The sequence below is a fragment of the Jaculus jaculus genome, chromosome 10, assembly GCF_020740685.1.
Source record: "Jaculus jaculus isolate mJacJac1 chromosome 10, mJacJac1.mat.Y.cur, whole genome shotgun sequence".
Lineage (NCBI taxonomy): Eukaryota > Metazoa > Chordata > Mammalia > Rodentia > Dipodidae > Jaculus > Jaculus jaculus.
The window spans coordinates 99,575,776-99,601,968 of NC_059111.1; the positions used below are offsets into that span (position 1 = coordinate 99,575,776).

At 41.4% G+C, this 26,193-nt stretch overlaps 1 protein-coding gene across 3 annotated transcripts in view; it reads left to right on the forward strand.

Annotated features, from left to right (window-relative positions):
* Trim24 (tripartite motif containing 24) overlaps positions 1–26,193 on the forward strand; it is a 104,502-nt gene that overhangs the window by 23,614 nt on the left and 54,695 nt on the right. For all 3 annotated transcript variants that reach the window (XM_004661177.2, XM_004661178.2, XM_045160362.1), the window contains exon 2: positions 25,575–25,693. In XM_004661177.2, coding sequence (XP_004661234.1) covers positions 25,575–25,693 — 119 coding nt within the window. The remainder of the gene's footprint in view (positions 1–25,574; positions 25,694–26,193) is intronic.

Sequence of the window (26,193 nt, forward strand, 5' to 3'; positions counted from 1 at the left end):
CAATGGCCCCTCCTTGTTGATGTAAATGGGTTGTGCATTGTGGAGTTAGCCCACGGTTATTGGTAGGATAAATGTCTCTGCATATCATGACCCAACATGTGACTCTGACATTCTTTCCGCCCTCTCTTCCGCAAAATTGCCCTGAGCCATGTTGGGTTCAGTTTTGGTCTGCTTCAGTGCTGAGGTGTTGGGGGCATCTGAGGCTCTGGCTCTCTGATTTGGTAGGAGATGATTTTTCTCTGTGTTGATCTCCTTCCCCTTTGTGCTGGTATCTGGTTCATCAGGAAAACAGCACCCTTGCTTGTTTTGCCAATTATCCTTAGTTTCAGCCGGGCCCCTTTTGAGGTATGTTAGGGTAGCTTTCTCCTTAGGATCTGCATCTATCTGAAAAAGAGAAGCAGATTCTCCATTGGAGAGTAAGTTAGCACCAGAAAATTGAGATAACACTTTTTTGATAGAGACTTCAATAGGTATAGGCCCTCTTGTAGTCCAGGATTGATGGTAGCTTGATATTGGAGAGTGGGCTTATGTTTGGGTATGGTTCTGACTTGTTTCCCAGCTCCAGCTATGGGTCTTGTACCACTGAGGGGATCAATTAGCCGAATCAAGAGCAGTTGGTTCCCCACCATGGCTGTGTGCTACTATTGCACTTGTGTGGGCATCACGTCAGGTTATTTGTTGCTAATTAGGTTAGACCATGAGTTGCTTGGACAGATATTGGTCATTTCCCCCAGTCGCCCATGTAGCACCTTCTGGCACTAGACACGCTGACTGTCTGGGGGCTGACTCTCTGCTGGCTTCCAGCCATGCCTTTCCATTTTACGTGTCAGCTGCGTATGGAGTCTTCAGCAATAGGATCATACCACTGACCTTTGGTGGGTCGTCAAGTACTCTGACAGAAATCTGTCATTGTTGGGAAACCTTGTAGGTTTCTCTGATCAAAAGCTCATTGTAGATGATAGCCCCAAGCTGGTAGTGGGGGTTACAGGTCAGTGCCCACTAAGAAATTGAGGAAAAACATAACTAATATACAAGAGTTAGAGAGGAGAGAGAAGGGGGAGGAGGGGGAGAGGGAAGATGTAGAAGATTTAGGTTAGTCTTGATCCTACCCTCTCCAGTGTCTTGTGGTTCAGGTGTTTCCTGTAAGGGTCTAGTGAAGGTTCAGCCATTTGGTCTGCCTTTTAGGGAGTAGAATTTTATGGTACCATTGTCGTTTGGGTCCAGATTAGTGTTTTCCACCCCTTTGATGCCCTCCCCTCCCTCCCCATCCATCCTAGTGTCTAGTCCATGAGGTGCTTGCTGGGTATGTAAGGTATCTTGGGTAGATTAAGGTTAGGTGTTGTAGATGATTGAGACTATGTGTCGATTTTTTTTCTGTGATTGGGTAAGTTCACTGAGAATGATCTGTTCCAGGTTCAACCATTTTTCCTCAAATTCCTTTGTGTCGTTTTTTTCTTACTGCAGTATAGAATGCCATTGTGTAGATACACCACATCTTAGTTATCCATTCTTCTAATGATGGACATCTGGGTTGATTCCAGCTTTTAGCTATTACGAATTGAGCCACCACAAACATGGTTGAGCAAATCTCTCTGGCCTGTGGTTTGAAGGTTTTAGGGTAGATGCCCAGTAGGGGTATAACTGGGTCTGTTGGTATCTCTGTAGTCAGCTTTTTCAGGAGTCTCCATATTGCTTTCCAAAGTGGTTGTACCATCCTACATTCCCACCAACAGTGAATGAGTGTTCCTGCTTCTCCACATCCTCGCCAGTATTTATTTTCACTTGATTTTTTTAAACTTTCTAAATATATCCTTCATTTATTTGCCTTCTGTCATATTGAAAACATTTAAAAATATTTATTTGCATATGTATGTGCCTGTCTGCGTGTGTGCGTGCGTGCATGCACACACGTGCCAGGGTCTCTTTCTGCTGCAAACAAATCCCCATTTGGCTTTGCATGGATGTCTGCAGAATTGAACTCAGGCTGGCAGGCTTTGCAAGTAAGTGACTTTAACCACTGAGTCTTCTCCACAGCCCCCTGTACATTTTTTTCTTTTTTTTTCAAGGTAGGGTCCCCCTTTAGCATAGGCTGACCTGGAATTCACTATGTAGTTTCAGGGTGGCCTTGAACTCACGGAGATCCTCCTACCTCTGCCTCCTGAGTGCTGGGATTAAAGGCGTGCGCCACCACACCTGGCTTCCACTGTACATTTTTAATAACCTTAAAAATAACAAAGTTATTTGATTTTTTTTTTTTTTTTGATGTTGGCTATCCTTATTGGGGTAAGGTGGAATCTCATAGTTGTTTTAATTTGCATTTCTCTGATGATTAGGGATGATGAACATTTTCTTAAGTGTGTGTTTGCCATTTGTATATCTTCCTTTGTGAACTGCCTGTTCAACTCTGCACCCCATTTTGTGAGTGGGGTATTTGTCTTCTTATTGTTTAGAATTTTGAGTTCTTTGTAGATTCTAGAGATTAGGCCTCTATCAGTTGGATAACCCACAAATATTTTCTCCCATTCTGTGGGTATTCTATTGGCTTTGCTTATTATATGCTTGTTTATAAAGAAACTGTTCAGCTTCATATGATCCCATTGGTTGAGTTACTGTTTAAGAACTTGAGCCACTGGGGTTTTGTTCAGGAAGTCTTTTTCCATTCCTATATCATGGAAAGTATTTCCTAAATTTTCTTCCAGTAGTATTTGAGTTTCAGGTCTTATGTTGAGGTCTTTGATCCATTTGGATTTGAGTGTAGTGCATGATGAAATGTGTGGATGAAGTTTTAGTTTCCTGCATGTGGTTATCCAGTTTGTCCAGCACCATTTGTTGAAGATGCTGTCTTTTTTCCAGCCTATATTGTTCCGGCCTTTGTCGAATATCAAGTAGCTATAGTTGTTTGACCCAAAATCTGAGTCCTCAATTGTATTCTATTGGTCTATACTCCTGTCTTTATGCCAGTACCATGCTGTTTTTATTACTATGGCTTTGTAGTATAGCTTTAGATCATTTATGGTAATGCCACCAGAGGTATTTCTTTTGCTGAGGATATGTGAGGTCTTCTGTCTTTCCTTATGAAATTTGAGATCATTTTTTCTATCTCTCTGAAGAACACTGTAGGGATTTTAATTGGAATTTGCGTTAAATCTATATATTGCCTTTGGTAGGATTGTCATTTTCACAATGTTAGTTCTGCCTATCCAGTAGCATGGGAGGTCTTTCCATCTTCTCAAGCCCTCCTCAATTTCTTTTTTGAGAGTTTTTATATTTTCATTGTATAGATCTTTTACTTCCTTGGTTAACATTATTCCAAGGTTGTTTTTTTTTTTTTTTTTTTTTTTTGGTGCTATTGAAAATGGGACTATGTTCCTTATTTCTTTTTCTGTATCTTTGTCATTTGCATACAGAAATGCTACCGATTTTTGTGCATTGATTTTTGTATCCTGCAACTTTGCTATAGGCGTTAATCACCTTCAGGAGTTTTGGGATGGAGTCTCTCCGGTCCCTTACATATACAATCATGTCATCAGCGAATAGAGCTAGCTTAACTTCTTCCTTTCCAAATTGTATCCCCTTTATTTCCTTCTCCTGTCTTATTGCTTGAGCTAAGACTTCCAGAACTATATTGAAAAGCAGAGGTGAGAGAGGTCATCCCTGTCTTGTTCCTGATCTTAATGGGAATTCCTCCAATCTCTCTCCATTAAGTATTATTTGGGCCTTTGGAGCTTTGTATATTGCCTTTATTATGTTAAGATGTGAACCGGCCATGCCAATTCTCTCCAATGTTTTGATCATGAAGTGATGTTGTATCTTGTCAAAGGCCTTTTTTGCATCTATTGAAATGATCATGTAGTTTTTATGTTTAAGCTTGTTTATGTGGTGTATTACATTGACAGATTTTGGTATGTTGAACCACCCTTGTGTTGCTGGGATAAATCCCACTTGGACAAGGTGGATAATGCTTTTGAGGTGTTGTTGGATTCGGTTTGTATTTTGTTCAGGATCTTTGCATCTATGTTCATTAGGGAAATAGGCTGGTAGTTTTCTTTTCTTGTGGCATCTCTGCCTGGTTTTGGGATTAGGGTGATACTAGCTTCATAGAAGGAGTTGGGTAGCTTTCCCTGTTCTTCAGTTGTGTGGCACAGTTTTAGAAAGATTGGTTTGAGTTCTTCCATGAAGGTTTGATAAACGTCGGCTGGGAATCCATCTGGTCCTGGACTCTTCTTTTTTTTTTTAAATTTTATTTATTTATTTGAGAGCGACAGACACAGAGAGAAAGACAGATAGAGGGAGAGAGAGAGAATGGGCGCGCCAGGGCTTCCAGCCTCTGCAAACGAACTCCAGACGCGTGCGCCCCCTTGTGCATCTGGCTAACGTGGGACCTGGGGAACCGAGCCTCGAACCGGGGTCCTTAGGCTTCACAGGCAAGCGCTTAACCGCTAAGCCATCTCTCCAGCCCCTGGACTCTTCTTTTTTGGGAGGTTTTTTTTTAATTACTTTTTTAATCTCCATGAGTGTGATGGGTTCATTGAGGTGATTGATGTGCTCTGAGTTTAGCTTTGGTAGATGATATGCATCCAGGAATTTATCCATGTCCTCCACATTTTCCAGTTTTGTGGAGTAGAGGTTTTTGAAATAAGTCCTGATGATTCTCCCAATTTCACTTATGTCTGTTGTGATCTCTCCTTTTTCATTTTGAATTTTGTTAATTTGGAGTCTCTCCTTTTTTTGCTTGATCAAATTGGCCAGAGGTTTGTCAATCTTGTTTATTTTGTTAAAGAACCAGCTCTTTGTTATGTCAATTGCCTTAATTGTTTCCTTGGTTTCCAATTCATTAATTTCTGCTCCGATTTTAATTAGTTCTTTCCTTATGGAGCTCTATGGGTTGGATTTTTCTTGTTTTTCCAATGCCTTTAGGTGGATGGTTAGGCTATTGATTTGGGATCTTTCTGTCTTTTTTATGAAGGCATTGAGTGCTTTGAATTTTCCCCTGAGAACTGCCTTCATTGTGTCCTCTAAGTTTTGGTATGATGTGTTCTCATTGTCATTCAATTCCAGGAATTTTGCAATTTCATTTTTTATTTCATCCACTATCCATTTACTGTTTAAAGAGTGAGCTGTTCAGTTTCCAGTTGCCATTGGGATTCTTGGTGGGTTTTTTGTTTTTGATTTCTAGGAATATAGCATTGTGATCTGATATCATGCAGGGGATTATGTCGATTTTCCTAAATATGTGGAGGCAGTCTTTGTGACCCAGTATATGGTCTATTTTAGATAATGTTCCATGGGCTGGTGAGAAGAATGTGTAGTCTGTGTATTGGGGATGGAAAGTTCTGTAGACGTCCATTGGGTCTAAGTGTTGTATGGTGTTGTTGAGGTCTCTTACTTCCCTGTTGAGTTTGTTTGGATGATCTGTCTGTTACTGATAATGGTGTGCTGAAGTCCCCAGCTATGATGGTGTTGGTGGTTATTTCTGTTTTACTGTCAAGTAGGGTTTTTTGTTTTTGTTTTTTTTTTTTATGAACTGTGGTGCCCCTGTGTTTGGTGCATACAGATTTATGACTGTAATATCCTCTTATTTGATCATTCCCTTGATAAGTAGGAAGTAGCCTTCTTTGTCTTTTTTGATTATTTTTGGCTTGAAGTCAATTTTATCCGATATTAATATAGCTACACGTGCTTGTTTCTTATTCCCATTTGCTTGGAATATTGTTTTCCACCCTTTCACCCTGAGGAGGTTTCTGTTTTTAGTGGTAAGGTGGGTTTCTTGAAGGCAGCAGATTGAGGGGTCTAATTTTTTGATCCACCCTGTTAGCGTGTGTCTCTTGATGGGTGAATTAAGGCCATTAATATTTAGGCTGATGATTGTGAGATTTGATTTGATCCCTGACATGTTGTGATGGTAGAGGTGTGTTGGTGTTTTCATGGAATTTGAAATTTTTTGTGTCTATTCTGGATTTGGTTGTTGTGATCTGCTTCTTTGTAGGCATTTGTGTTTGGTTATTTGTTTCTTCTCTGTGGAGAATTTCCTGGAATACTTTCTGTAGGTTTGGTTTTGTGTTCATATAATTGTAAAGCTGAGTTTTGTCATGGAAAGTTTTTCTTTCACCATCTATTAGAAGGGAGACTTTTGCCGGGTAGAGTAGTTTGTGTTGGAAGCTATAGTTTCTTAGAGTTTGGAGAGTTTCATTCCAGGCCCTTCTAGCTTTCAGGGTTTCCATTGAGAAGTCTGAAGTAATTCTGATGGGGTTTCCTTTGAAAGTGGTGTGCTGTTTTTCCCTAGCTGCTTTTAGGACTTTTTATTTGGTGTCAATGTTTAGAGTCTTAATGATAATATGTTTTGGGGAGTTTCTCCTTTGGTCCAGTCGGTTAGGAGTTCTGTTTGCTTCTTGTATCTTGATGGGTGTTTCTTTTAAGAGACTGGGGATGTTTTCTTCAATTATTGTGTTAAATAAGTTCTCCGTGCCTTTGGTCTGAAATTCTTCTCCTTCTGGTATTCCAATGATTCTGATATTAGGACGTTTAAGTGTATCCCACAATTCCCTCATGTTCTGTTCACAGGAACTTTTGAAGTTACTGATATTTTTGAACTCTCGAACTGTTTCTTCCATCCCGTCTTCCAGATCATAGTTTCTATCCTCCACTTCGCTGACTCTATTCTTGAGAGCCTCTAGAGAGTTTTGGACTTGTTCAGTTAAGTTTGCATTTTCTACTACTTTCCTATGTATCACTTCCATCACTATGTCCAGCTCCCTTTTCACCTCATTTTCTGATTTTCTTGATGATTCTTGGAAATCATCCTTGCATTTCTTTGTTTTCATTTAGTGTGGCCAGCTATTTTTAAGGTCCTCTTTTTTTTCACTCTCCCTCAACTCTCTTAGCTCTCTTTGAAGTCCTTCCAGTGTCTTATCATATTGCTCTAGCTTAGTGATGGTAGCATCCACATGATTATCTGTCCTTTGTTGCTTTTCTGCAAGTTCTAGCAGTAAGTTGGTCAGGGTTGCATTGCTCATAGCTTCCACTTGATGTTCTGGTCCTAAACACTCTTCTATGTTTTGGGTTAGATGTAATCCTTTTTGGAGTGGGTGATCTATCTGGATTTTCTTGCATTTGAATTTTCTTGTTATTTCTTTTGCGTTGTGATCTACCCATGTCAGTGTATGTGCAGGTAGGTGGGTGGACCAGCCTGGGCTGTAGCTCATAGAGAATCCAAGGCAGCCTGGGGCAGTTGCCAAGCAGCCTGGGTTTTTGCTCTCTCTTACCAAAGCCGCCTATCTACTGCCTGACAGGGGCACCAATGTTGCCTGAATTCTCATCCAGTAGGGCACCAAAGCTGCCTGCCTTCGAGCTTGGAAGGGGACTGAGGTAGCAAGCCCTGAAGCTGCCCAAACTCTGGCTGGGAACACTGGGACCTGCAAACAGTCTGCGCTCTCCCACCTCAGGGGAGTGGGGGATGGGCGGCAATGGACATGTAGGGGATGGCACCTGCGCTGGCGCTAGTGACTCAGTGTGGGCTTGTGTGGCCCTTGCTGTGGGACTGGGCCCGTTGCACGTGCAATTGTAGTGCAGAGGCAGCTGCTGCGGGCACAGGATCGGGGCACAGTAGAGGCTAGCCGGCGGGCACGCGATTGGAGCACAGCAGTGGGGGTCTGGCAGCCGCCTAATCACAGCGGAGGTGGTCCCTGCGGGTGTGTGAACCGAGCACAGCGTGGCGGGCCAGCACGCATGATCAGAGCACAGCGGCGGAGGTCCCGTGTGGTGGAGGTCCCAGCGGGTGTGTGATCAGAGCACAGTCCAGCGGGCTGGCGGGCACAGCCACTGGGGGGCGGGGCGTGGTGGCTGTATGGGGGGGTGGACTACCCACCTGAGAGGGGATCCGCGATTTCTTTTTTTTCCCCACTCTGTGCCCTCCCACTGGCAAGAAGACCCTGATAACCCTTAATTTCTTGCCTTTCTTTCCTCGGTATTTGCAGCGCAGCTAGGTGGTCGCCATCTTGGCCGGAAGTCCTGAAATGACTTTTAATTTCACATTTATATGTACTTATTTATATGTACTTATTGCCCTGATAATCTTCATTATGATACACTGAATACTATTCTATATTGTCATCTTTAAGAAAAATATATGCATGATACAGTCAGTATTGCTGTTAAAAAATTGTGCTGGATGTTGATTTTGATTCTTAGGTTTTGTAAACATATGAATAAATATAAAAATAGATAAGACAGTAACATACCATATAAATAAAAATGAGTTATGAAAAAATGTTAAACTGTACAATATGAAGTTTAGGGATTAAAACCGTTATTAAGGTTTTATCTGTTGGGCAACAGTAAAAACGTGTTAACATACTCTATTTGAGACTTTGAAAATTGAGTAGCATACATTTATAATGAGAGTACATTTGGGCATTTCTGAATATTGCAAGTCCTTTTATTCTTTGACCCATAAACCCACTTCTAGGGATATTTTAAATAAACTTTTTCCATAAGTATAAGGTGATATATAGACAATGTCAATGCAGAAGACAGCTTTCACTTCAAAGGGAATAAGAGCCAGGCATGGTGGCACATGCTTTTTTTTTAAATTCCAGCAGAGACAGGTAGGAGGATCACTGAGAGTTTGAGGACAGCCTGGGAGTACAGAGTGAGGTCATCCTGGGTTAGAGTGACACCCTACCTTGAAAGTACAAAACAAAAGGAATGAGAGACCATTTAAACTGGAGCCATAGATGAGTGACTATGGCTGAGGAACAGAGATTTAGGTTATTCCAAATCCATGTTCCAACATGTTAACAAATTCATAGAGCTACAGAACAAAGAAATGTTATAAATCAGGGCATTTTTATAGTACATGCGCTAACCATCAGGTAGGTGGCTTACAGCGAAAGGGCGGGAGGTCTCCACTATGTGCTTCAGATGCTGTATGATGACACTCTTAGCCCTTGGGTTGATAGAAGCTGGTGGTCTAGTACATGCTGAAAAGGTCATACCTGATCCCCTGATAGTCTCGTGGATGTTAGGTTAGACACAGAGGTGGGCAATAAATGGCATTTAGGGGGCTAAGGTCTCCCGATAATTTGCCTCTGACATTGTAAGGTTTGGGAGTTACCAAGACCACAGAAACCATTCTGAGGCAAAGATGGAAGCTTTTATATCCGGGAAAAGTATGAGCTGCCAGGACTTACTCTCAGGAGCAGAGCACAGCCAACTTGAGATTCCAGATATTGTACTTCATAGGGCTCTTCAGTTGGGGGAAGGTGAGGAAGGGAAAAGAACTCCTTTGTTCTCTGTATTAGCCATTTAAAATATCTAGGGTGTGAGACCAGAACTGTGACCTTACAAGATAAGGGGATAGGAAATCATGACTGGGGGCGGGGGGCGGCGGCATTGTTCAGACAAGGAAGGGATAATGGCTGGGTGGTTTCTTGAGGAATATGGATAACCTTCTTCCTTAAGTCTCTGTCACCACATAGTGAGTCCATCTGTCCCAACCTAACACATGCAGCATTCCATCTCTCCAACATCACAATTTGATCAGTCCATTCATGCTTGCTCGAAGTAAGAGTAGTGCTTTTTAGGGACCTTTAGTTCAAAATATTTTGCCATTTATAATACAAATGAGTAGAAATAAACCACCAGAGGTGTTTGCTGTATAATCAGAATATATTTCCACACTGTGGAGAAGAACTAGAAGTACTAGTGTGGCACGGCCACCAGACTGTGTTAAGTGAACCAGAGCAAGCTGCAGTACAGTGCATACATTACCAGCTGCTTTTTTTTGTTTATAAAAAAGAAATACTTTTGTGGAAAAGCTTCTAGGAAAAGAAAAATTAAGTATTGAAAAGAAAAATTAGAACAAATGGTTTTAATAAAAGTAGTTACCTTGGGCTAGAGAGATGGTTCAATGGTTGAGGCATTTGCCTGCAAAGCCTAAAGACCCAATTCCCCAGTACCCACATAAAGCCAGATGCTTATGGTGGCCCATGGCTGTTTGTAGTGGCTGGAGGCCCTGCTGGCACATCCATTCTCTGTCTCTCTACTGAGCATCCCTTTAATCCTAGCATTCAGCAGTCAGAAGTAGGAGGATCACTGTGAGTTCAAGGCCATCCTGAGGCTACATAGGGAATTGCCGGTCAGCCTGGGCTAGAGCAAGACTACCTCAAAAAAATAAAAATGGGCTGGAGAGATGGCTTAGCGGTTAAGGTGATTGCCTGTGAAGACTAAGGACCTAGGTTTGATTCCCCAGGACCCATGTAAGACAGATGCACAAGGTGGCATATGCATCTGGAGTTGGTTTGCAGTGGTTGGTGGTCCTGGCGCGCCCATTCTCTCTCTCTCTCCCCCCCCCCCCATCATGCTCCCTCTCTAACTAAGCAGAGTGAGGGGAATGGAATAGAGTAATAAGGACAGATGGTTTTTGACTTTTGAACTCATGTAAATGTGTTACATACTTACAAATAAGTTTGTACTAATAAAAATTGTAAAGTAAGTGAATTTAGGAACCTAAAAATCTGCCAAATTGGCAACATAACTAAACATAACTCTTGTTGTGTTTTATTATGAAGACTGTTATGTCAGACTTAATCACAGTAATTTTCAGCTAGTATGTTTCACTTAATCATTAACAATATATTCTGTTTGCTCTAGGAACCTCCATCTTATATTGGAAAAAAATCCCAAGAACTAGAATAGCTATTTTTTTTCTCACTAAACTAAAACTTCCTGCCCCCACTTCCTTCCTCTTAATGCGATGAGTAGCAGCCGCTCCCATTTCCTTTTCTAATAGGATTGGCTAGCGGCAAAACTTCCCATCCTCTCTTCCCCGACTTCATTCCTCTGTGGACCCTACAAGTACCCCATTCGGTGAACCCAAGGTAGGCCCTTGGGTCCTCTGCTACAGTCCCCTTCTCTAAGTGTTTACCTTAAATAAACTTCTTGTGCTATTGTTGAGCCAAGCTCTCATTGTTTATTTCTCTGGGCCAAACTTGTACCTTACATATCAGTTTGGTTTAGAATTCTTACCAGGCCAATTTATTTTTTGTTGCTGTTTGGCTTTAAAAAATATTTTTAAAAGTAATTTTACTTACTTTGAGAGGTGGGGTGGGGTAGACAGAGGGAGATAGAGTGGGCATGCTAGGGCCTCTAGCCACTGCTGATAAACTCCAGACACATGTGCATCTGGCTTACCTAGGTACTGGGGTATTGCACCTGGATCCTTAGGCTTCTCAGGCTGCCTTGGCCAGCGGGGAGTTGAACAAGGACCCGAGGGGAAGTTAACCTGAATGGGAGAAGGCAAGCAGACACAAGAAGGAGACCATGCTATGTGTTTGTCAAGGCCTCGAGGTTTATCCAGGCAGACTTAGCTTATATATGGAAGACAGAACTTTTTTGATAATGCTTACGTGCCTAAGGTCAGTTTTCCTCTATCAGGCGCCCACTCCACCTAGGCTGTATACTAAACAATGCCTTAGAATCAGGCGCTCACTCCTCCTAGGCTGTATACTAAACAATGCTTTAGGATCAGGAGATTAGGAGATTAGAGATCACCCTAGGTCCCAGGGTGAAAGAGCAGCTGCAGATCATGAGATCTCCTTTGTATTAAGAGATAAGAGAACACCCTTAGCTCCCAAGGTCAAAGAGCAGCTATGGCTCCCAACATCAGACAAGTATCTTAACCGGTAAGCCTAAAATACATACATATATACATACATACATATATGTGTGTATGTGTGTATACATATACATATATATATATATACATACACACACATATATATGTATATATTTTATTTGAGAGAGAATTATTTATTTGCAAGCTGAGAGAGAGAGAATGAATCAGACTGGGAGTGCCAGGGTCTCTTGACACTGAAAATGAATTCCAGACACTTGTGCTACTTTGTGCATCTGACTTTACGTGGATATTTGGAAGTCAAACCCAGACCGTTCAGCTTTGCCAGCACGTGTCTTAATCACTGAATCATCTGTCTCTTCAACCCACCTGTTTATTTTGAGACAGGTTTTATGTAGCCTCGCCTGGCCTCTTAATTCTTACATAGCCAGTGATGGACTTGAACTGGCCTGGGATTATAGGCATGTGCCTCCTTCCTGACTATGCGGTCCTTTTTTTTTCAATCACTTGTGCTACTGGAGTAATTAGGGTCAGAGCCTGAGCCCTAATAACCCCAAACCAGGCTCAGGCAGCCTGTCCTTTGATATCCAATTAAAAGAGCCAAATTAATACCTAACGGCAGAAAAGGGAAATTTATTCAATGCAGTCACATTAGGAAGAAAGACAAAGAGACTCAGTGACCCTCCAACTCCATGTTCAGGGTAATGACATGAGGTTTGGGTTTAATTAGAAAGCACGAATGATTTATAATTAAGCAGTTCCAGTCAAGGTTTGATACACTAAGAGGAAAATATACCCCCCCTTTTTTTCCCCTCAGGCTGGCCTCAAACTCTCAGCAGTCCTTCTACCTATGCCACCACACCCGGCAACCTCTCTTAATAGAGCCTGAGAGACTGAGCAGTGAAAGTGAGGCTTTATTTCAGTAGGTGCCAGCTGAGACAAAGGGATGGCATCCTGTTGGAGTACAGAGAGCGGTTTTTGTTGTCCTTGTCAGCTGTTGTGTTTCTAAGGTAGGGTCTCACTCTAGCCCAGGCCAACCTAGAACTCCCTGTGTAGTCCTCAGGCTGGCCTTGAATGTGTAGCCATCCTCCAACCTTTGCCTCCCAAGTACTGGGATCAAAGGCTTGTGCCACCGTGCCTGGCTCTTGTAGTTTTTATAACCCTGACATGGGACTCTTCTTCCCTTTCTTCATTGGTTGAGTATTCAAGGCAGGTACAATCTTTTCCTAACACTGCCTAGGTCTTTTTTTTTTTTTTCTCTCTCCTCTCTCCTGTATTTATTAGCAAAGACCTTGTGAGTTTGTCCCTCTTCCAACATCCAAAATCTCATGTACTTTGGGACTTTCTAGGTGCATGAACTTTAACACATCCACACACTGTTAGACAAGCTTGGCTGCTAATGACTTACTACTCTAAACTTTTAGTTTAGTTGTTGGGGGGGGGGGGTCACCTAGGAGGCCCTGATAAACTGGGAGAAGGGGTAAGGCTAAATGTCTTCTGCTTATCTGTAACTGGGCCTATGTGGACTTAATGCATGATTGGTTTGCCAATGGATCATCAGATTTTTATTTACCTACACATCCATCTCATCCTCTCCATTGCAGCTTTCCTGGAATGTCATCAAAATCTTCCCTGAGGCAAATGCCTCATGGCTGGCATCAGGCTCATCCTTTCTCTCTTCCCTAAGATGCCTGGGGAGATTCCAGTTTCTTGGTGTCCCTTATTCCAATAGCCTGATAGTCAGACACAGATAACAGTATCTTTCTTCTGCTAAGTCTGTTCTACCTGCTCTTTCCACTATTTTCCATCTTCCTTTGTAGCTAAGAATCTTGTCTTTTTTTTTAATGTGTAAGTCTATCCTTAAGATTTGTCTTTGATTTCTTTTTCTTTTTTTCACAATACTGTCTTTCATTCTACTTTGGATTCACTAATTCAAGACACATTTTAGGATTGCCTCATTTCTATAATATATTTAATGTTTTTTTCAGTCTTCTTGAGACTGTAATAAAGATTTGTACATTCTATGTGTTTTTTTATTTCTGGATTCTTGTTCTGTTCCATTGTTTGTATTCTGAAATACCACCCCTTGGGCTAGAGACATCTCAGTGGTTAAAGGTACTTGTTTGAAATACCACCTCCATCTTAGAGTACTGTAGCATTATAGTCTAAAAGCCTAATGAGTATTCCAAGTTTAATTGTCATATTGTTTTTCAATTAGAAATTTACATCATTAATTTTAAAATCATCCTTTTACACATGATTTTTTTTGAAGGTAAGTTTCATTTCCAAATAACTTGAAAATTTCCAGTTCTGTCACAAATTTGAGATAATCTCATTCTGGTTATGAAACAGGCTACATGTTTTTAGTTTCTCTCTTTTTTAAAAAACCCAAAAGATACAATAGCCTACATGTCTTTCTTTGATAAATGAGAGAAATTAATCTGAAGATCTTTGTTATACACAGTTTTACCTATTTAACTTTTTTTTTTTTTTTTTTAAAGGTTGGGTCTCACTCTAGTCCAGGCTTACCTGCCTCCTGGGGTTAAAAGCTTATATTACCATGCCCTGCTTATTTAACCTTTTTTTTTTTTTTTTTTGACATGTGCATAGTTTGATTACCATCCCCTTCCTCCTAATGCCTGCTTGTGTCCTCTTTCCCATTCACTTTTCAATGAGCCCCTTTTTTTCGACTAGTCCCTGTGACCAAGGGTGAGAGCAGCACTAATCTCGGGGCACAAGTGAAATATCTGGAGGGCAGTTTGACAGGTACAGCGTACTTCCGTAGTCAAACAACTGTACTAGCTCCATTCTTTACTCCTTACCCGCCTACCCACCCCAGCCCAAAGACCCTGCCAGGTAGGCTTTTGACTAAGTTTTCAGCACCAGGCATGAATCCCTCATGTGCAGCAGGCTTCAGATCCAATCAAAGATCAAGTAGTTACCCCATAATAGTTATGCTAATTTGGTACCAGTATTTCTTGGCTGGCTGGGCCCATGGTCAAATTCATAGGGTCCACTGTGACTGTTCGTGACTTTCCTACCCTAGCCTACATTATTATTATTACTACTCTGGTTTTTTGATGTAGAGTCTAATTATAGCTCAGGCTAACCTGGAATTCACTAGTCTCAGGGTGACCTCAAATTCATGGCATTTCTACCTCTGCCTGCCAAGTGCTGGGATTAACAGCATGTACCACCACTTTTTTTTTTTGTTGTTGTTGTTAATTTTTTAGGTAGAGTCTTACTCTAGCCTGGGCTGACTAGAATTCACTACATAGTCTCCTGGTGGCCTCAAACTCACAGCGATCCTCCTACTTCTGCTTCCTAAGTACTGGGTTAAAGGCATGCACCACCACACCTGGCTTCCAGCCTACATTATTAACTTTGGCGTCTTGGGTAGCTAAGGATGGCCTGTGCTGACATTAGTCACGTGCCACCATGCCTGTTTTCTGGAGTCCTGGGGATTGAACCTAGTACTTCATGCATAGTAGACAAGCACTATTCCAACTGAGCTACATCTATAACCTGTTTTTAGTTCTTTCAGGTTCACATGTAAATTTTCATTTTGCTGATGTTTGGTGGCTCTTGATGAGTTATTTGATTTTATATCTTTGCTGATTCTATTGGCTATTCTCATTGATTGTTGAGCCTGAATTGAATATTAACCATAATGTGAATTTATCTTTTTAGTGATATTTATTTATTGGCTTTTTGAGGTAGGGTCTTACTGTACTCCAGGCTGACCTGAAATTCACTCTGTAGTTTCAGGATGGTAGCCATGTATTTATTTTTTATTGTTATAATGTGAATCTGGTGTATACACATTTAGGAATGTCTTCTTGAAGTTTTAACTTAGTGATTTTAGGCAATATGCTCTGGAGATAGTCCTTGTTGTAAAGTCTATTTTGTCTTACTATGTTAAAGTCCACTAGGTTTCATATTGTGAAGACAGTTTTTTTTTTAATTTTTTTATTTATTAGAGACAAAGGGAAAGAGAGAGAGAAGAGAATGGGTGCGCCAGGGCCTCTAGCCACTGCAAATGAACTCCAGACACATATGCTACCATGTGCATCTGGCTTATGTGGGACCTAGAGAATTGAACCTAGGTCCTTAGGTTTCACTGCTAAGCCATCTCTCCAGCCCCCTCCCCCCTTTCTTTTGAGGTAGGGTTTCACTCTAGCCCATGCTGACCTAGAATTCACTATGTAGTCTCAGGGTGGCCTCAAACTCACAGCAGTACTTCTACCTCAACTTCCCAAATGCTGGGATTAAAAGTATGTGCCACCATGCCCAGCATGAAGACAGATTTGCTGTGTCAGTTACTACTTTAGCCCACTACATCTTAGAAGTGAATTTTACTACTTGTCTAAGTCCAGTGAGATAGAACACTCAAAGATACTAGTAACATGATGCAGACCTGTCACTCCAAATTGGCTTCCAGACAGGGGACTCTGAGTATTCATTGCTGTTCATGGAATCTTGTTTGTGCACTGCTAAAGCAGCTTATCCTGGGTTCTGTAACCCAGTGGCAGCATGAGTCACTAGGGTAAACCATCGAGGATATCCTGTTCCCAAGTGCAACAGGAACGGAGATTGGGCTCCTGTTCCCACTGTTCTTTCTTGGCTCAACATTTGCATTCCTTACACACTCTTTGATTTTTGAGAACCACAAATGAGAAAGGAAGACCTCTTTTTATCCAAGGCTATGTGAATTATCTGCTCTGAACATATGCTTATTGTTTGAATGTGTAATTTTTATGTATTCACAGAAGAAAACAATGACAGTAGCCCCAGAAGGAACACACAATTTGTTTTTATTTACAACACTAAGATTCTTCTTAGTGGGAATTGTGCTCTTGGTTATAGCAATAAATAAAAGGAGAAAAGATTTGTTTTTATTTTTATAGTTCTGAGAGGAAACGTAGGTCTGTGTTCTTACCATTGGATGTGATATGCTGTACTGTTTCAAAGTTGAAATGGTCTTTCAGTCATCATGGCATTACCTTGCAGCTGCTCTGAGTTCCTGAATTTGAAGAAGCTGAGACTCCATAGTGAATTCCAGGTCAGCCTGGGCTAGAGCGAGACCCTGCCTCAAAACACCAAGGGGGTGGGGGAAGGAGAAGATGGAGATGATCTCACATCATAATTTCCTTGTCTATACAGCAGTTAAACATCCTATACATAGGGCATCTGAGTGATTTGACAAAGGAAAGAAGCAGACAGATTGCTATTAAGACACATGGCCTCTGAAGGTCTGACATGCAGTGTAGCCTGGGGAAAACTCCTTTCTGAGTCTGTAGCTCTCCTTGGCAGCTGTCTCACATTCCTGACATCTCATGGATTATTCTTCATTGGGTCTCCATGCAGGACTGCAACAACCATGCCTCACATCTCCCAGTGGCCATTTCCAAACAAACCACATTGCAAATCCAATGTCCCTTTTCTGCATCTGTTATACTCCCATAGCACTGAATTTGTTAAACCCAGGGGAGAATCAAGCCTTCATTCAGGTCCCTTACTTTCAAAGCTGTTCACGTACTTTCTGCTGTCCCGATGCAGAACAGCTGGCCTGGTCTCAATGGCGATAATGTCTCATACAATTGCAGCTGAAGCAGGCCGAGTCTCTAGCCCAGATTTACAGTATATTCTCTGCCAAGTCCTTCTGTTCATACCAGTCCATTTCTTATAAGTTTTTCCCTGCACAAATTCTCATGACAGACAGAATACAGATTTCATTTAACACAAACTGCTTCTAGCCCAGTGCAGACAAAGCCGGTTTCTTCCTGTCATAAGCCAGGTCTATGTAGCCCATAGTTCTTTCTGTATTAGGTCTGCCAGCTCTCAAGAATCCGTCACACTGTACTTATACCACTTCAAGGCATCTCATAGTCCTAAAGTTTCAGTATTGTTCTATATTTCTCCAACAAATCAGTTCCAAAAGGTCAAAAGCTACAGAGTCAGTTTTCTCTCACAGTTACCTTATTGCTGAAAAAGCCCCACCAAAAGCAGCTGATGAAAGGAAAGTTTTGTTTTTATAATTTTTATCTTATAGTCTCAAGGGGAAGCTTCATGGAGGCAGGGGAATGCATTTTATGAGCAGAGCCTAGACATCAGGTCTGTAACAGCAGGTTAAAACTGCAGAGAGAGCAAGGTAACACTGGCAAGCTAGGGACTAATAAATCTCAAGGCCCATCCCCAGAGACCTCCTCCAGCAAGGCTACACCTCCCAGGTTGCCCTCAGCTGAGGATCAAGCATTCAGGACACAAGAGTTTATAGGGATACCTGATTCAAGCCACCCCATGTAGATTTGTGTAACCTCTGTCAGTAAAATAACAATTCCTCTTTAAAAGAAACAAGAAAAACTGTATGGTGGTATAGACCTGTAATCGCATTCCTTGGGAGGTGGAGGCAGTAGGATCAGAATTTCAGGATTGTCCTTGGCAACAAAGAAAGACATAAACCTGTGCATCTAACAAGTAAATTAAGGGGCACATTTGGTCGATAGCCTGTAGCAAAAGCCAGGAAATCTCTTCTTTCTTGGCATTTTGAGACACGGTCTCACTGTGGAGACCAGGCTAGCCTGGAACTTGGGATCTTCGGGCCTCTTTCTCCTGCACCATAGAATTACAGACCTGTCTCCAATCAGCCAAGGGTTCTGTAAGTTTCTGATGATTCTCTTACAGCATTTGAGCTTTTGGGGGTCAGGGGAGGATATTATTTTCATCAGACACTATAGCAGACATTAAGCTTCACAGTATATTCATAGAGATTTACCTAACAGGCACAGGACTATTGGGTTCAATACAAAGGTTAAAAGTAAAGGTTTATTTTTCTAAAGGACCTTATTTTGCCTCTATGTATGCAACATTCTGTATCCAGAGAACTTCGGCTTCACCTTCCCATCAACACAGAAAAGCATCACCACCAAGAGGTGTCCTGCATGCTACCTGATAGGCACAGCCACTCTTTCTTCCTACTACCATTGTTAATTTTAGGGAACCCACTACTATGTTGCCTGTCTTTAGAATCCTATCATTTGGAGAGTATATGAAGGGAATTCATGATTGACCTAGAAATTGACTTTATTGTATTCAGGATGATCATCCAGTTTATTAAGCATTTTTTTTACTGTTGCCTACATTTCCATAATATGGCTGTTCCTCTGCTTGCTTAACCATTAACATTTTCAGATTTTTAAAAAAATTTTGTTGTTGTTTTATGTTTATTTATTTATTTGAAAGTGACAGACAGAGAAAGAGTCAGAGAGAGAGAGAGAGAGAGAGAGAGAGAGAGAGAGAGAGAATGGGCGCACCAGGGCCTCCAGCCACTGCCAATGAACTCCAGGTGCGAGCGCCCCCTTGTGCATCTGGCTAACATGGGTCCTGGGGAATCCAGCCTCGAACCAGGGCCCTCAGGCTTCACAGGCAAGCGCTTACCCACTAAGCCATCTCTCCAGCTCACATTTTCAGATTTTTATGGGGATTTTTGTTTATACTTTGGGGGGGCTATTTGAGGGGAATTACTGATTTATATGATCAATATGTTGAATTTTTGGGGGTGTGTTGTGGTGCTGGAAATATAACCCAGGGCCTTATGCTAGACTACTGTACCACTGAGCCTCAATCTCATCCTTTATATATTGCTTTTTTTCCTTTTTAAAATTTTTTTATTTGCAAATAGAGATAGAAGAGAGGCAGGCAGAGATAATGGAAGCCCCAGGGCCATGGCTGCTGCAGATGGACTCCAGATGGATGTGCAAAGCATGAGCCACATTGTCCATTTGGATTTACATGGGTACTGGGGAATAGAATTCAGATTGTTAGGCTTTTAAAAAAAATTTTTTTTTTTGCAAGCAGAGAGAAATGAGAGAATGAATGAATGGGTACACCAGGGCCTCTAGCCGCTGCAAACGAACTCCAGACATAGGTGCCACCATGTGCATCTGGCTTACATGGTACCTGGAGAATTGAATCTGGGTCCTCATGCTTCCCAGGCAGTGCCTTAACTGCTATGCCATCTCTCCAGCCTGGATCGCTAGGCTTTGTAGGCAAGTGCCCTAGTCACTGAGCCTTCTCTGCAGCCCCTGTGTGTTTACTTTTAAAGAAATAGTCAGAACTGTGTTCGACAGTGGCTATCATTTGTATTGACTCTCATGGTATATAAGAGATACAATTTTTTCCACATTTTTGCCAATATTTGGTATTATCAACATTTTTTTTTATTAGTCATTGTACTAAATATTAGTGATAGCTCATCATAGTCTTAATTGTATTTACCTAGTGGCTAGTAGCATGAAAATTCATGTACTTGTTTGCCTTGGGATCCAAAAATATTTTTATTTGCAAGGAGAGAGAAGTGAGAGAATATGGGGCACTGGGAGCTCTTGCCACTACAAACAAGTTCCACATACATGTGCCACTTGTATGTCTGGCATTATGTGGGTACTGGGGAGTTGAACCCAGGCCAGCAGGCTTTGCAAGAAAGCACCTTTAACCACTAAACTATCACCCCAACCCACCCCTCTCTTCACTTTATCACTCTTCTTTTTTTCAGGATTGATTCGTTTTCTTTCCTCTTATAATTTCCAATAATGTCTATAACTTCAAAAAGACTTGCTGGGATTTTAAGGCAGGCTTGGTTGCCCATGCCTTTAATTCCAGCACTTGGGAGGCAGAGGTAGGAAGATCCATGTGAGTTCGAGGCTAGCCTGGGACTATAGAATGAGTGCCAGGTCAGCCAGGATTAGAGTGAGACCCTACCTTGAGAAAACAATAAGACTTGCTGGGACCTTTTGTTTGTTTGTTTGTTTTGTTTTTTTCAAAGTAGGGTCTCAACTCTAGCCAGGGTGACCTAGAATTCACTATGTAGTCTTAGGGTGGCCTTGAACTCAGGGCAATCCTCCTAACTCTGCTACCTAAGTGCTAGGACTAAAGGCATGTGCCACCACTCCTGGCTTGGGATTTTGATAGCAATGTATCAGCCTACAGTTGTGGAAAATTACTAGCTTGTGTCTTCAACTCATGAGTAACTGTCAGCATAGAGGTGCCTTTTGCAGTTGTTATCAAACATTAGTTGACCCTGCTTGTTTGGGTCTCTTTCTGGTTCTCTGTGTGTCTCTTCTTGTTAGCAACATTGCATAAATATTGTAGCTCTTCACCACCCCTCAGAACAGTGAAAGATGTGCCATGGTTATCAAAACCTGGAGATGTACAAGTTGTTTTTTTTTAAATATAAAATGGCATAGTATTTGCATCTTCCCTTTATTGCTAAAGCATCTTGATTATTTGTTTTTTTTATTTTTTGTTAAATTTATTTATTTATTTGAGAGAGACAGAGAGAGATAAAGAGGCTGATAGAGACATATCAGGGCCTCTGGCCACTGCAAACAAACTCCAAACACATGCATCACTTTTTGGGAAATCAAACTTGGGTCCTTAAGCTTTGCAGGTGCCTTAACAGCTAAGCCGTCTCTCAAGCCCTGTTTATTTATGACAGAGATAGACTGGAGAGAGAGGAGAGGGAATGGATGCTCCAGGGCCTCTAGCCAATGCAAACGAACTGCAGAAGCATGTGCCATCATATGCATCTGGCTTCTACGGATTCTGGGGTGTTGAACCTGGGTTCTTAGGCTTCACAGGCAACATCTTGATTATTTGTGCAAATGATTGTTACACTATTTTGCTTAGGAATTGAAACAAAGCCTACAAACATACAGTACAGATGCAGTTTTTCTTAACTGATTTGAGAGAAAGAAGCAGATAGAAAGTGTTGCAGTCAGGTTCACATTGCTGGTAGAAATCACTCAACCAAGAGCAGCTTCTGGGAGAAAGGTTTGTTTTGGCTCACAGACTCAAGGGGAAGCTCCATGATGGCAGGGGGAAACGATGGCATGAGCAGAGGGTGGACATAAGCGCCTGGCCAACGTAAGGTAGACAACAGCAACAGGAGAGTGTGCCAAACACCAGTAAGGGGGAACTGGCTATAACACCCCCTAACAATACACTGCCTCTAAGAGGCATTAATTCCCAAATCTCCATCAGCTGAGGACCTAGCATTCAGAACACCTAAGTTTATTGGGGACACCTGAATCAAACCACCACATGCTGCCCCTAAACTGATAACCATGCATGATATAAAATGAATGCATTCAGTTTATCTTTAACTATGCCCATAGTTTTATCAATCCCAGTGATGTTCAAACATACCCATAGTCCAAGATCTTTTAAGTGAGCCACAATATCAAAAAACTCCAAACAACCAAAAAAATCATAATGGCATAGAATACACATTCACACTACAAAAGGTGGCATTTGGCATGGCAAAGAAATATTCGGCCAATACAAGATTTAAAACAACCAGGGCAAACATCAAACTCGGTAGCTCCAAATCCAACTGAGGCCAGTGACAAATCTCCGAGCGCAGTAATTCTAACCACCACCATGTCTCTGGAGAGAATAGGCACTCCAAAGCCTCCTGCCACTGCACACAAACTACAGACACATGCATCACTTTGTGCATCTGCCTTCGGTGTGGCTACTGAGGAACCGAGCCTGGGCAGCCAAGCTTGCAAACAAGTGCTTTTAATCTCTGAGCCCTCTTTCCAGCCCAAATAGTATTACTAGTTTGTGTGTCTCATTGGTTTAATACTGCTTTTTATTTAATTTTATTTGTTTAATTTTTTTTTTTATTTTAGAGAAAAAGAGACAGACGGAGAATTGGCATGCCAGGGCCTCAACTATTGCAATTGAACTCCAGACATTTGCATTACCTAGTGGGCTTGTGCAACCTTGTGCTTGCCTCACTTTTGTGCGTCTGGCTTTCATGGGATCTGGAGAGTCAAATGTGGGTCCTTAGGTTTTGCAGGCAAGTGCCTTAACACTAAGCCATCTCTCCATCCCTATTTTTTTTTTTTTTTCAAGGTAGGGTCTCACTCTGGTCCAGGCTGACCTGGAATTAACTCTGTCATCTCAGGGTGGCCTTGAACTCATGGCAATCCTCCTGCCTCTGCCTCCCGAGTGCTGGGATTAAAGGCATGCACCACCACGCTCGGCTTCCATCCCTATTTATTTATTTATTTACTTATCTATTTTTGGTTTTTTGAGGTAGGGTCTCACTCTAGCCCAGGCTGACCTGGAATTCACTGTGGAGTCTCAGGGTGGCCTTGAACTCACAGCCATCCTCCTACCTCTGCCTCCTGAGTGCTGGGATTAAAGGCGTGCGCCACCACGCCCGGCTCCATCCCTACTTTTTAATACCAAGATATCATAGGTTTTCCTTTTCCTTTATTTTTATCAGAGAGGGAAGGAGGGAGAAAACGAGAGAGAGAGATTTGGCACATCAGGGTTTCCAGCCACTGTAACCCAACTCAAGATCAAGCACCATCTTGTACATATGTGCAACCTTGCATGCTTGCTTATGTGGGATCTGCAGAGTCGAACATAAGTCCTTAGGCTTCTCAGGCAGATACCTTAACCACTAAGCCATCTCTCTACAGCCCAATACTGGTTTTTTGTTTGTTTGTTTTTTGGTTTTTCAAGGTAGGGTTTCACTCTAGTCCAGGCTGATTTGGAATTCACTATGTAGTCTTAGGGTGGCCTTGAACTCACAGTGATCCTCCTACCTCTACCTTCTGACTGCCTGGGATTAAAGGCATGTGCCACCACGCCCAGCCCAATACTGCTTTTTAAAAATTAATTAATTGATTGAGGTAGAGAATACCAGGTTCTCTAGCCACTGCAAACGAACTCCAGACACATGGGCCACCTTGTGCATCCTGCCTTACATGGGTACTAGGGAATTAAACCTGGGTCCTTTGGCTTTGCAGGCAAGCACCTAAACTGATAAGCCATCTCTCCAGCTCCAAAACTGCTCCTTTTGTTGTTTGGTTGGTTGGTTTAGTTTTTTTGTAGGTTGGGTCTCACTCTAACCCAGACTGATCTGGAACTCACTGTGTAGCACCAGGCTGATCTGATGCTCTGTAGTCTCATGCTGCCCTTCAACTCACTGCCGTCCTCCTACCTTTTCTTCCTGACAGTTGGGATTAAAAGGTGTGCATCACAATGCCTCACTTTTCTTTTTTTAAAAAAATTAATATAAATTTTTATTTCCATAAACTATTAAAATGATTATCTATAAAAATGTTGCTAAGGGGTTGGTTCTCTCTCTCTTTGGAAATAAATAATAAAATATATTTTAAATGTTGCTGAGATCGTACTAGATTGTTCTAAACTTATAGACAGCATCAAAGAGATTGGGCATCTTTATTGCTGTGATTATCCTAACCCACAAGCATTGTCTTTCCATTTCATTAGATTATCTTTGGTTTGTTTTGTCAGTATTTTTTTCATCAGTGTTTTAGTCCTGTGAATGTTTTGTTAGGATTAGAGCCATTCAATTCCCATGTTCTTACTAAACTTTTGTAGTTAGTTTCATTCTGGGCAAATCAAGAAATTAGCCTGTTTTAGGAGGCAGAGGTAGGAGGAGCCTGTGAGTTAAGGCCAGCCTAGAACTACAGCGTGAGTTCCAAGTCCGCTTGGGCTACATTGAGAACTTACTTCCAATCAGGTCCTGTTGGCATTACTTTCTGTGATGTTTGAAATGGAATGATCACTGTGTAAAGGTTTTCTATGTCGTAAAGCTGTCTCTTATTATTCTGGGTAGAGGAAGCAGGCTTTTGTGGAGCTATTTCTTCATTCATTCATTTTTTAAATGTTTCTTGTATGCTCATTTTCATGAACATTAAAGCCTGTTGCTTTAAAGAAAATGTGTGGTCTATAGCTGTTGAGTTTCACTAATTTTGTCTTATACTCAGATTGTTGCCTCATAGAGTAACTACAGAGTGTTTAGCTGTGCTGAGATGAAGAAATAACAGTGTCTGTTCCATCTTTCTTTGCTGTGAAATGTATTATCACAGCTGGACAGTTTTAGTTAGTCTTTTGAATATACAACACAAATACTGAACATGTCTTCAGTTTTGGCACTAGCCTTCTTTAAACACTGTAATTTTTTTTGTTATGTTTTTGTCTTTGATTTTTCGAGGTAGGGTCTCACTCTAGCCCAGGGTGACTTGGAATTCACTATGTATTCTCAGGCTAGCCTCGAACTCATGGCATACTCCCCAGTGCTAGGATTAAAGGCATGCACCACTATTCCCAGCTAACACTTGTAACATCATTTGACCACTTGAAGTTTTATATCAAAGTTGGACATACTGATTTTTTATTATGACTCTTGTTTTTGTTTCTTGCTTAATACATTTGTTCTATTCTTAGGTCTATATTTCTTTCTGAATGTTGTACTAGTCAGCATTCTATTAATACAAGAAACTACCTGAGATAGTTTATAAATTAAAAAAAAAAAATTGCTAGGTGTTGTGGTATTCTTTCAAGACCCTGTCTCAACACAAACCAGTTCTGTGGCTCCTTTTTTTTTTTTTTAAAAACTCTTACTAATTTGCAAGTGTGTGTATGGGCTAGCCAGGGTCTCCTGTTCTTGCAGCTTTGTGTGGGTAGCTTGGGAATTGAACGTGGGTGGGGCAGACTTTGCATGAAAGTACCTTAAACTTTTGAGCCACTTCCCTAGCCCTTATGTGGTTCTTTATATACTGTTTTGAAAACCAGTGCTATAGATGCTGCTAGTCAGTACAAAGCAAAAAGTAAAAGAAAAAAACAAAACAAAACAAACAAACAAACAAAATCCCAAAAACTATTGGAGATACTTACATGAAGGGAAGACATGTCATTTAAAAATCAGGAAGATTTATATAACATTAAGTTCATACACATACCCTTATGGAAAGAAGATATGAATTTAAAAAGAGAAGACTTTGTGAAATAAAAACAAAACTCACCCAGTTATAGTTTAAGTGAGTGTGTCAGTCTAGTTCTCAGTATATTTGTGTTAAAACATTAAAATAGAGATCTGCAATTTTATCTTTTCCAGTTGGAGTTATTCGATGCCCTGTTTGCAGCCAAGAATGTGCAGAGAGACATATCATCGATAACTTTTTTGTAAAGGACACTACTGAAGTTCCCAGCAGTACAGTAGAAAAGTCTAATCAGGTAAGTGTGTAAATTCAATCCTTTGGCACCTGTTGATTAAGCAACCAAAATGCTGGAGGAATCTACGTAAAAATAGCCAAACTGCCCGGCGTGGTGGCGTATGCCTTTAATACCAGCACTCAAGAGGCAGAGGTAGGAGGATCACTGTGATTGCAAGGCCAGCCTGAGACTACATAGGGAAATTCCAGATCAGCCTGGACTAGAGTGAAACCCTACCTCCAAACAAAAAAATGGCCAAACTGTTAGCAATATGAACAATAGTAAATGTAACCCAAGAATAAGACAGTGCCAGTAAGAAGACCCTGCTTACATCTTCATACTCCTCATGCCCTCCAGAGACAAACATATGATTTTTTTGTTTTTGTTTTTCAGAGTAGGGTCTCACTCTAGCTCAGGCTGACCTGGAATTCCCTAAGTAGTCTCTGGGTAGCTTCAAACTCATGGCACTCCTCCTACCTTTGCCTCCCAAGTGCTGGGGTTAAAGATGTGTGCCACCATGC